The sequence below is a fragment of the Agelaius tricolor genome, unplaced genomic scaffold (genome assembly GCF_023055355.1).
Source record: "Agelaius tricolor isolate 1412-34295 unplaced genomic scaffold, bAgeTri1.0.p SCAF_1, whole genome shotgun sequence".
NCBI classification, from domain to species: Eukaryota; Metazoa; Chordata; class Aves; order Passeriformes; family Icteridae; genus Agelaius; species Agelaius tricolor.
Window position 1 is genome coordinate 37,354,659 of NW_027269261.1, and position 12,838 is coordinate 37,367,496.

General features: G+C 38.6%; 1 protein-coding gene across 1 annotated transcript in view; it reads right to left on the minus strand.

Moving 5' to 3' along the window:
• Positions 1 to 1,438: 1,438 nt before the first annotated feature.
• PRKN (parkin RBR E3 ubiquitin protein ligase) overlaps positions 1,439 to 12,838 on the minus strand; it is a 674,995-nt gene continuing 663,595 nt past the window's right edge. Inside the window, exons 11-12 of the mRNA XM_071430404.1 lie at positions 5,742 to 5,859; positions 1,439 to 2,725 (exon numbers count right to left, since the gene is read on the minus strand). Coding sequence (XP_071286505.1) covers positions 2,616 to 2,725; positions 5,742 to 5,859 — 228 coding nt within the window. The 3' untranslated portion in view covers positions 1,439 to 2,615. The remainder of the gene's footprint in view (positions 2,726 to 5,741; positions 5,860 to 12,838) is intronic.

The window sequence follows — 12,838 nt, forward strand, 5'->3', positions numbered from 1 at the left end:
ATGCAAAAAAAAAGCTTACCAGTGTAAGACATTTTAGGTTCAATTCACACATCTTTATAGGAATTCCAGCATTCTTACAGTGTCAGCAGAGCATTAATCCTGAATTTTCATGCCCTTTAAATTGTGAAAACTATGAGAATCTTAGAGTAAAGAGAAATTGGATTAACACCCTTTACCATCTCAAATTTTGTGCATGTATGCATGGAGACATATAATATTAACACGGAGAAGATCAGGACATGTTCTGTGAAATTCTGCAGAATACACATTTGTTTTTGGCAGAGTGCACAATCTGGACTGTGTGATATAAGCTTGAGTCAATGCTGGAACTCCTTTCTTTATTCTCCTTTCCTGCCCTTGCTTACGTCTCAGATAAATGCTCATAACCCTGCTCTCTGACAAGTTCTTCCAAGAAGGAGGTGTTTCTATTCTGGCCTTATGACTCATGCCTGCCATGCCCTTCCCAGGCCAGAAGGAAATACAGGAGCTGCTCTGGGACTTCAATGGACCCTGATCCAGGAGTATAAATCACATTTCTATGTAACAATTTAAACATTAATATGTTAAGTCAGGCTCTAACTCAGTGAAACTGCCTTATAGTGAATAACTTCTTCTTCCTATATGAGAAAGTCACCAAAAAAAAAAAAAAAAAGAGATTCAGACATTGATTCTGAATGTTTTTGAATATGATGATGAATCAGTGATGAACTTCCATGTAATACATGATAAAAGTAAAATTAAGCATTGTTACTTTTCCCCTAGCCTGTTGGAAACTAGCCATATAAATTATAAAACAGACCCAGATATAGGAAAAATCAAATAATGAGATAATCAGAACTCACAGTAAAATACCCCTGTTAAGACAAAATACTTAAATGAGCTACATTGCAGCATTCAAATGCATTCCTACACTTCATTGTAGCTACTCCTGCATAAGTTTTAGTTCAGCAGTACCAAACAGGAAAATTACCTTTAGGAAATGTTGATTGTCTTCTCATTGCCACTTCTGTTCTTTCTCATTTTCTTACCTCTACCAGTTCACACTCTCATTTTTGGTACTTCATACCTTCATTCTTCTGTTTCCGCACACTTTTAATGTCACTTCCGGTTTAGAAAGATGAATATTCCATTGGCTTTAGCAGTTGGACATTTTTTCTACCGAGCCTGGGATTTTTTTCATGCCTCAAGCTTCATGCTCTGCACTGATATGAGAACCACCCATATTTTCAGGACTCTACAGTCATGCCATACAAAATATTAGTTCAAATCTGATAAAAGAAGACCATGGTTATGGAACTTATTTTGTGCTAACATTATGTCTTGATCAAAGGGCTTGCCTCTCAGCTGGGAGTTTGAATCAGTCAAGGCAATGCATGACCCACCCAGTATTTTTGTACTCACTTACTTTGTATTAAAAAAAAAAAGAAAAGAAATAAAGTTTAAAATTTTGACCTCTTTATTTATTGTGCGTTTTTTTCCCAGAACTAAACTGTGCAAATCCTTACATGGTGTGTTGGATGTGGGCATTACCCATTTCATTTCAGACTAAAACATCAATGTAAAGATCACAAACAGTAAAATTGTTCAGACTTGGAAATGCTATTAAACTTTACATAGTGTGTTAACATTGTAAAATGAAGCTGTCTCTCTACCCCACACCATTGGAACAATAAATGTATTTTCAGAAACAAACCCATATTCTAATTCAATTTAGAAGAATCATGGTTGAGAAAAGCCCTGAGAAGTCTCCTCCTGCTTCACTTTGCCACATCCAAAGCTTCCATAAGTACAAGAAAAGTGAAACCCTGTGAGTGTAGCTTGCACAACACACAATTGGATCCAGTCACCACCGCACCAACAGCCATGGACAGGGCTGAAACTGCATCCTTAGCTAATCTTTCCATGGCAACAAAGTCTATAATGAGTAGGCAGGCTGGCTTTGTGTTGTATATCACAAATACACAAGCACAAGTATGGCATAAAGCTGGGTGTTTCCATGAAAATTTCATTTGAAAGCAAAATCCCTGCAGAAAGCCTGTTAGGAAGAAGCCCTGAGAAAACACGAAGGAGCCACAGCCTTCCCTCTGCCAAAAATGCTGTTAAGAAATGCTGCCTTGAAATCAAAAATTGTGCTGAATGAGTGAAGAAGTGGTCAAAGAAAAAAAGCAGATGATGCAGGAAACATCTTCCACCCCCCCTTGATGCTCACACACTCAGACACACACACATATGCAGGTTGCTCCCTTTTGCAAGAATTATGGATTCCTGACTATAAATGTCAAGTAAGGTTCCTCATGGTAACCCTGCCAAGTGTTCATGTTTGATAGACTGCACAAGTTCAAAAAGTTGTAATTTACCCCTCTTTGTACCATGATGAGCAAGTTTGTCCATTAAAACAATTGTTCTTTTAACTTAGTGGATTTAAAAGCCTTGGCATAACTTCAATGTGATTTTGGTATGATTGCATATGCAATAAAGCAAAAAGCCAACAAACTAGGCCAGCTTCTGAACTCTGTGTCCCTAAAACCACTGGGATTTTTGTTTAAGCAAGTGGTTCAGAATTTGAGCCTGATAAAAACAAGCTTTAGCAGCAGCACAGACTGGCCTCAGCCCTGCTACTCAAACCAGTGATCTCCCATGCAGGTTCTGTTCCACTCCAGGCCACAGTTCCAGCACCACTCAAACCTGCACTGAGGGCGAGGACATTTCATATGCATGCAGCCACCTGCAAAATAGCAACAGAATGGCTTTGGTACTTGGAAAACACTTAGAGATGTTAATCAACAATTAAGAGCATTAAAATCAACTTTCTTCGACACTAATTTACCAACTAAGTAAATTATTTAATAAAAGAAAAGTACAAACCCAAAGAATATTTCCCCGGGCTTTCTAAAACCTGCTCCTCATCTCTTATTGGGCTTTAATGTGCATTTCTCACTTGAGGGACTGCAGGGGTAGGAGGAAATTAAAAAAGACTATGCTAGGGAAAGGGAAAAGAGATGATAGTCTATGGCCTTTCAAAGCAGTCCTGGAGGTACCTCCTCAAGGTTACTTACACTAGTCCAGCTGTGAGCCAGAAGATAAACAAAATTAAATCCTTTTTTGAATTTGGATTCAAAGATTTGCAAGATTTGCAAAGTTGGTAAATCAGGAGATAGACTTGCTGACTGCTGATCACACAAAAATGACATTAGTAATTTAAGTTGATTTGACCTTTTTAGTATCTGAAGGAGCCTTTTGATCATATAAATGTTTTTTTGCATGTTGGATTTCTTACTTCTCCATACCACAAGAGCAGCTTTAATATCTCTGCTCATAACCTTGATCAAAAGTTTATTTTGTAATATATAAACATTAACATTGTCAAAGGTCATTACAGAACTACACTTCAAACTGGAATTATGTTGCTTACCACACAAAGAGATCTTTTGTATAATTCAAACTGAGAGAAAAGCATGAAGAAATGCTGAAATGTCATCTTGGTTTGACTCCAAATGGTGATGGGAAGTACAGGGAGTGTGTGTTCCCTACTGTATGAGCTGCTGCCCTTACACCATGTTTTTAAAAATGCCACTCCAGAATGTTTCTCAGAAGGCAAAAACAAACAAGAATTAGTTTGTTAAAATAGGCCTCTCTGCTTCACCTGACAAAGAGAGAAAACCACTTGTGATAGCAAGGTCTATTTGTCAGTTTGTATCTTTGTGTGAGAAAGGCACTGTGTCAGAAAGATTTTTATCTTATTTAAATGTAAACATACAAATGGCCAGCCTCCATGTTCCAGTTTATTTAAAGTTTAGATCTAGTCTTCTCTTACAGTTTGTATTAAGCCATCACTGGGTAAAACTCATCTCTGTCATGGTGCAGGACCCAAACCCATGAGGTGCCCTCTCTAAAATGTGTGCTCCCCCTACTAAGCTGCACAAATCTTGTTATTCTTTGCTGCATGGCAGCTGAGATCAGCAGTCAGGAGTGGAGAGTGCCTCAAGCAATGGGACCTACAGCTCTGTGAGTACAGCAGCTCTCTGAGAGACATGGATGTGTGTCTAAACTCACTCAGACTGGGGCCTTCTCTCTTTCACTTCAGCTATTACAGGAAAGTTCCTGGCACCCAGAAATATTCTACAATGCCTGAAGTTTATGTGGACTGTTACAGAAAAGTTATTGGCATTGTCACTGTCCCTTGTAAAAGACACTGTCCACAGACTATGGGGAAGGAGAGCAGAATTATTCTCCCATGTGGAGTCAGTGTACTCCTCCCAAATGAGGACTGCTGGCAGACATCAGGATACAGTTGTCAGTCACTTGACAGCAGCTGTACTTTGGCAGCTCTGAAGTGTTTCTTTAAGTTTACAAATGGCAGCCTAGAAGCTGGCATGTGCAGTACCCATGACCAAAGAAGAAGGCAAACACTGCACTTTTTAAGCTTTGTGATTTTGTTTGCAAAATGACAGAATCACTGAGGTGGGAAGGTCCCTTAAGAGAACATCCAATCCAAAACTTGGCTCAAAGCAGGGCAACTAAAGTAGGGTGCTCAGAGTCTAAGAGAAAGTAAAGGTCTTACCACTCCTTCAAGCCTAACCAGAAGGGGGTTTTGTTTGGCTATGCACAAACTCCTGAATATAAATAGTCACCATTATAATTTGTCTATTTCTAATCAGATTAAAATTTCTGGTTTTCAGTCTGTTCTACAAATCTGTAAATAATTTTTTGACCTAGGCCTCTGTTATCTCTCTTCTGCTGCCCACCTTGCTCTCCACGCTACGCCAAATCTTGTCTCACATTCCCACTCTTCAATTCAAGCTTTCTTTCCTTCTGCTTCTTGTGCTTGAAGGTGTCTCCCACTTTCCATCTGCCAACTGCTTTTTCTTTCATCAAACCCCAGATTTCAGGATTTTGTCCTATTTCTTCCCCAGTAATATTTCTGCAGTGTCACTGCTCAAAGTGTTCTCCCCTTGAAGTTCATAGTGCCTTATTTGGTGTTTTCAGTGTCCCATGTGAATGTCACAAGACTGGGAAGCACCCTCTAAGTATTTGTATAATATTTTGGCAATCATGTTAATACATTTTTATTAATTAACATAAATACAATTAAATCTTGGAACAATATTAACCTATAAATTACAGCCTATTTACCATTCCTGTTCTTAATTTTAAACATCCCAATGCCAGCAGATTACTTTTCTTCCTACATGGTAAGCACTGATTAATGCAAACTGTTTGTCAGGACTCATGTTGCTTCCTCTAACTTGCTTTTCTACCGTGGGCATGTGGCTGGGTTGGGATTAATCTCACCCAAATTCAGCCTTATACTGTGTAGACATCTACAGCAGGACTAATTCTTCACACCCCACTTTTAGGTGTGATTTTCTGGCCTACATATGTTCTGCTTCATCGGGAGATGAATTTTACCCTACAAATGTCTTTTTTTCCCAGTGACAATGGAAAGTCTGGGTAACGAGCTGGCTATTCTGTCATATGAATGCTACATCCAATGCCTCATTTCCCCTATCTAAAATATAGCTGGACATTTTGTGAGGCTTAATTAGTGGTTTTAGAACTGAGTGATTTAGTTAGCATTTTCAAGATAATTTAGTTAAGGTGACACAAGGAATTATTCAAGCTTTTTGTTCTCTCCCCCTTTTGGAATAATATTATGCATATGTACACCTGAACATTCATATGTTTATACTATAAAATGAATTTTAAAAAACAGGTAAGTACAAGATCTCTAATAATCTTACCATTTTTTTCTACTGGAATATTGCAGTTGGGGCATGGCTTGGTTGTCTTCTTGATTGTTTCTCTAGATGCTTCTTCCCATCGAGCTTGCATGGCTGCATGTTCATCAACTACAAACCCCTGCAAAGAGAGAGAGAGAGAGCACTCATTGGGGCATCAAGCCATGCTGCAAATGCACCAAGACAGGTAAAGCAAAAGGGAAGGCAAAGGAGGAGTCAGGTGAACCTGGCTGACAACATCACATGTTAGACACCACAGGTTTGATTCTGCTTCAGAGATTAAAGCCCTTCTTGAAAGAAAAACAAAAACACCAAGGAAGTGCAACACTTGGTAATGCAGGATGGTGGGGGTGCCTGGAAGGAAATTGTTTTTCATAATAAACTGTACTCTTTTGTATTGGAGGTCTGAGTTTCATTCCAATGTAACCCTACACAAATATAACATGCACAAAGAATAAACAAAAATTTTGGAAAAAAAGCAAAAAAACCCCACTTGAGTTATGAAATGCTCAGAATGACACAGAAGGAAAAAGTCATCATGAAGAGTATAAAAGGGATTCCTGTGTTGTCCTATTTATGACTGGGACAAAATTACATAATCTACACAAGTGGCCTATTTGGCTGCTTCCTACCTAAAATGATACCACAAGGACAAAAGAGAATGGCAGTGCCTTGAGTAATTTTCATCACACAAGGCTGGCAACCATGTGAACACTACCTATAAACAATGCATGGAGGTTCCAACCTTGAAGCTCTGCTCTCTCCATTCATAATATGGTTTTATTCAAGCATGTGGGAAAATGATGAACTTAAACAAAACTAATTTATAACAATTCCTGTAAGTTAGTGTATACCTTCTAAATACTTATAGGCTTTTATGTGGATAGACTTTTATATTTATTTATATGGATAATTTTTAATATATTTATTTCTAGTAAGACCGAAAAAGGAAATTGGCCCAACTTTAAGCAATGCAACAAAGCCATAACTCCACTTGAATTCTGGTCATCTAGTATTGATAAAACAGAGTAGAGAGTGAGTAGTGCCTTGATTCCATCCTTGGCTGAAATGACCTCAGTTAAAATGGAATAACAAAGACCAACATCTGCAGAAATTTATTTCCAGCTCATCTAGTGGCCATTGCAATATGCATTTAAGGAAAACCAAACCAAAACACAAAACAACAACAACCTGCACTGCCTTATTTTAATCAGGAAACACTAATAATATGTTTGCCATTATTTATTTTACAACCTACATCAGTCTCCTCAGTCTATGAATGCCTTTTTTGCTCCTCACTTAAGATTCTCCAATTTTCTTATCTTTTTCATGTAGAGGTGACTAAAGTGAATGAAGTCTTCTTATCTGTATCCTAGAAATGACTTTTACTCTTGTCTCTCTGCTTGTAGAGAGGGAACTCAGCCCTGCACCCTGCTGGATTATTCAGCAATTTGGCAGAAAGATGACCTCTATACAACAGCACATTAGTAAGTTCTGGGAAATAGAAAAGGCTGCTCAGGCTAATAGCAAAGAACATAATCTAGTATTGATTTTTCAACACCTACATCCTTAAGGAAGGATGACTTTTGCAAGCAATCTGAGCTAGCTGAGAGAGGCAGAGTGGGAGAGGGGGGAACGCTTGACCTGGGCCTCAGTTTCCCCTGTGACGAAAATAAGATGATATCTCATTTTAATGGGAGCTCATTGCTTAACATGCATGCAACTGAAAATCACTACAGCAGTGACAAAACATTGCTATTCTTTTCAGAGGCACTAAATGAGAAGACCAGAAGTATTTTAAATTTTTGTAATCAGTCCAGATGAGCTTCACACTGGCTGTTTTCTCAAATAGTCCAAATCCAATGTTTTAGTACTTGCAAACATACTTTTTTCTCCATCTTCATGTCTTTGTTGTGATCTAATAGCAAAGGACACTGAGGCAAATTTTCACATACCAAACTTCTAACTTTATTTGTATAAGCATTTTTGATCGTTGTTCTGCAAACAAAATTGGGAGACCTTAGGAATAACTAAAAGAAACAACTTCTAGCCACACACATGCAGCTCACTAAGAACAAATTGCTGAGAACAGCAGTGAATTATTATTTTTAGTATTTTCCATTGCAAAAAGTCTAGCATGAACTAGATGCAGTAGCATGGTATTTCAGCCCATTAGAGCTGAAACACGCCTCCTTGCTGAATGCCAGTCTTGCTGAATGCTAAGTTAAAAACTTCCTGCTGCATGAACCAAATGCAGAGAAATGGCACAGTGATGGAGTCCCTCTGATTCAGTGAAGAAATCATGCCATCCAGATCCATAAGCCTTCAGTGCTTATGTGCTTTATTTAGTGCTCCACACCCAGTGATGGCAAGCACACATATACTTATCTGCATTTTTTCTTCCAACAATAAAGAAAAGGTCTATGGCAATTCTTCATTACCTGTGTCTATTTAAATCATGTTCGTACATCCTAAACTAGCAAACCTAACCTCATTGAAAATGGCCCAGGTCTGTCAAGCAGAGGGGTCTCTAACTTTGCTTGTTCTGCCTGGTCTTGGATAAGAAGCTCAGAGATGCTCCAGGTGTGCATCACATGTCAGTCTGCTGAGGACAGGGGACTTGGATCACTTCTGATACTCACTCAACACAATATGCTCTTGTTCCCCAGTTAGTATGGAACATTTGTCCCAGCACTATGGAAAAGCTACTAGATTTCATCCATGCCACTTTATGAATAATTTTTTTTTGACTCTCAACTGTGCTGCATATCATGACCAGGAATGAATACCCATAAATAACAGCAAGCTACAGAAAGAGCTGTTGTAAGCACTATTCAATATCCCCCCTTCAGTATTTCCTTTGGGTGACAGGAGCAAAAGGTTGTCTTATTATCTCTGGGTCATCCTGAAGGACATAGATTTACTTCTGTTCCTATGCTGAATCTTTTGGAAAAACTACCAGGGATAAAGAGACCACAAAGACTGCCAAGGACCATACAACAATACAAAACCACGTACATGGAATGGTTTCTTTGCAGTTAATCAATATCATGCAGTACTGGAAAGAGACCTACAGGGACAAAAAGTATCTTGAAATAGAAATAAAGTGTCCTTCTTAGAGCAGCATCTCATTCAGGTGATAGAGTACACATCGACCTGTCAGTAGAACCACACTGAAGCAAATGAAGAAGATGTTTGCAGACAGCAACTAAGCAGTACCATCTAGATTAAAAACATTCATGGCAAAGCTTCTTGTTTAAAATACCAGAGGTCTTAGATACATAGTGTTAAATTTTGACATCCATCGAATTATATACTGCCTTATGTTAGCACACTTCTTTAATGATCATGCTTATTTTGCCTGGTATAGATAACATCTCAAAATTGAAGACCCTTAATTCAGAATAGAACATGCAACTGTTAACCTTTTTTGTGCTTTGCTTTAAGTGGATGTAATTTCTGTATTCCTGTTTGTTTGCCCTTGGTGCTTCATCTCTCCCCAATAAACAAAAAAAGCTGGTCATGCATAACTTTAAAAAAATGTATCCTAGTGAAGCTTTTTTTAAAATCCAAAATACATTTGCTTTTGGTCAGAAATGCTTGGTTTTAAGATAATTTTACTTGCAAAAATAAGCTTTTTATTTAGGGTAATAGAAATATGTAAAATTATCTCACTTCGTGTGAAATACAGAATTTTAAAAGGGTTTAGATGTCTCAAAACAGGAAGTATTACTCATTTTCTAACAAGAATGTGAGAAAAGCTATGTATACTTGAAAGCACTTGAAAGGAAGACAAAGATTAATTCATTGTGCATGAGCAATGTTCATCCCACCATAATATTTAGGTTAACACAGCCCACTAGAGCTAGAGCTCTAAGCAAAAGCAGCCTCAGCTGTTGAAGACTGATCTACAATGGATGGTGACAGTGCAACTTAAATTTATTGTGTCTTCTTGACTTCAACAGGGCTGTTTTATGAACATGATCACATGAATAAACTGCCATGTTTATTGCTGCCTTTTACTGCAGGGGGTAAAAATAGCAGGTGTCTAGGGCACTAGATAGGTTAGAGGGTTTTGGAAGAAAATGGATTATTTGAGCCATTTAGAGTAAAAATCTCACAAAGAGAGGTGTGCATAGCTATGGGACTATTGCTCTATTTTAGAGACAGATTTAGGCTAATTCAAAACACTAAAATGTGGCTATAGATAAGGAATAGAAAAGATATTCATTCAATGAGATTATGTTTCACACACAGGAAAAATAGAGGTGCCAGTACTACAATGATCCCATTAAATCCACATGAAGCAGCTTTGTATGAGCCAATTTGTCTAGTGTGCCTAGGGAATTCTGACATAAAATGAAAGAGCTGCTTTGTGATGACAGCAACTAGTTAAAATCAAATTGATATACACAGGGTATTATATTGGATACAAGAAGAAAGAGTGCTCTGGTTTGGTGACACTGCACATCAATGTTCTCACTCTGTGTGTTGCAGCCATTCATATAATGAATTAAATTCAGGTAGATGGTGAATATTGGATTTGCACTGATCTAAAGCAGAAAATATAATCTAATACAGGTCATTCTTATGTAACTGTTTTCCATGAGCAGAATAAAGAACGTGCCTTCTCTCGTAAGTGGCAACACTGCTGAAAATGACTGTCAGCTTAACCTCATAAACAAAAGCAGTCTGTCACCCCTTTTTTGCTTTATTGCTGCCCAAAATAGGAAAGCTAAAATTCTCTCTATATAGTTATCATCTATTTCTCATTAGACAGAAAGTTAAGACCTATGCTCAGATTTCCTCTGGTGCATCTTTATTTATAACACAGAAATTAATTTTACAGGACATTTCCCGGTTATAGTTATTTTTCTTGCTCCTTTAATTAGGCACCTATGGGTTGAAATGTCCTGAGCTTGACATTGTGAGTATACCAAATACTAAAACCCCGAGCCTCAGTTTGTTTTTCAGTTGTTTAAGATATTTTAGAGATCAAGTTAGGTGTGCCATTCCTTGTACAGTCATGTTTTATTTAACTTTTAAAATTTACCAGATGGGAAAAAAACCACAACCAATGGCCTAATAATAGATGTTTTGCATTTCAAACTGTGACTCAGGACTCATTGAAAGATACTATGTATGATGAACCTTTTCAGTAGCTTTTCCTTTCACTAAAATGCAGGGAAATAATTCATGTTTTTTGTGGTTAGCATTTAGTATTTATCATTATCATTAGCTGCTTAGAGACCTAGCTTCACAACCCTACATGCTTGCTGGAAATCTACAGCATGGGAGGTTAGCATCTTCCACGATGGAGAAGGAAGCCTGGCAGGCAATACCTGAGCATTTCATACCCCCTACTGTCAACTCTGAGACCTGCACACAGGAGGAAATGGGAATAGAAGAGGGGCTGGGAGCTTTTCCAGGAGCTACATTCCAACAGCCTTCAGCAGCATGCCAGGTGCTGTGACAGGCTTTCCTGGGTGTGTGTGCAGGAGCACATGAATGTGCCTTTATGTTTTCACCTGTGCAGCAAAAAACACGTCTGGGAAGTGATCCAAGGGGTTTGCTTGGAGCCACTTGTTCACCTAGGACATCATGCTCGAGTCAGGTGTGAGCCCACAAACTCTGGTTAGAGGGCAGCCCTGGAAGTGTGTGCTGATGAAGAGGGTCAGGTTTGACTCAGCTGAGGCATTGACTGCTCTGCTTTTGGCTAGGCCTGATGGGCTCCTGGGCTGACAGAGGTGCTGGATAAATTTATACTGCCAGTTACAGAACAACAGAGCTATTGCCTGGATCCCATGTTAGCTACCTGAGGACTGTGAGGGCTGAGTTCTGAACAAGAACAGCTGAGGTTTGATTTGAGGGTGCTGGGTCTGGAAAGGGCTTTGGGATTAAGTGACAAAGGCCTCCAGCTTAGGGATACAGCCAGGACAGGCAGTGTCCCACAGGTTAAGAGTGGAGTTGAAGTCAAGTTTTACAGCACTAGCTATAATTTTACACTGGAAAAGACTGTAGATGAAGGTTTAAAACATGTATCTTTATGCCTCAGTAAAAATGGTATTACCATTTATTGTAAGAGACCACAGCCTTTGTGCAAAGCCAGCACCATGAGCCTCAGGACGCATCAGGCTTTATCTGAACTTGTCTTGGCATGCCTAGAGATTTGGTTTAGCCTGTGACATCAGTTATTGAATGATCTGGTGACTATTCCCCTGTTCTGCTTTTGTATAATTTTTGTATTACGGCTTGGTTCAACAGTTCCATGTATTCTTGTAACTGACAGGCAGGAATGACCATTATAGGTACTATTGGTCAGAACAAACTGTCTCTCACCCTACAATAAAATGCTGTGCAGAGGAGTAATGGCATGGGATGATAGAAGAAGCCTTGAAAGCAGATGCACAGGATGATATGGGAGGCCCCACCATTATAAACTGCATTCAAGTGGTCATTTACCCAAATACAGCCTTGAAGAATGGGTAAAAACAGCCTTGAGGACAACAGAGAGAACAAAGGCATAACTGACTTGGATAAAACACACCAACATTGGCTTGTGTGTCAGAGAAGGAGTCTGCTAACACACAAATAACACTGACTCCAAGCAGATTACAGAATAGGAAGGAAAAAAAAAAATCCTTCAATATCAACATCATGCTCCTTCTGGTAAAGGTTTCACTATACCAGCCCATTCCAGACTGCAGCTATTGAACCCAGAACCCAGGCAAGGAGTGGAAGGTTAAAAATAACACTGGGTAAATGGGTGCTACCAGAAAACCTGCATATCCTTTATTTTAACTATAATTTGAACTGTAAGTCCTAGTGTTATTGTAAATAGGCTAAAATTACTTCATTGATAAGCTAAGACTTTGATAAAACCAGCAATACATTTTTTAGTTTGCATATACAGTGAACATGGTCTGAAATGAACACCTTTAGCAGGTAATGAGATTTTCAATGTAACAAAATGGCAGAAATTTACACCACTTAGTCTCTAACCTGTATGTGAAAAATGGGTAAGAATTTTTAGCTGCATCAGCAGCTGAAGATGAATACTTAGAGAAGGATTTTAATGGATTGCATGGATTGCAGGGCCA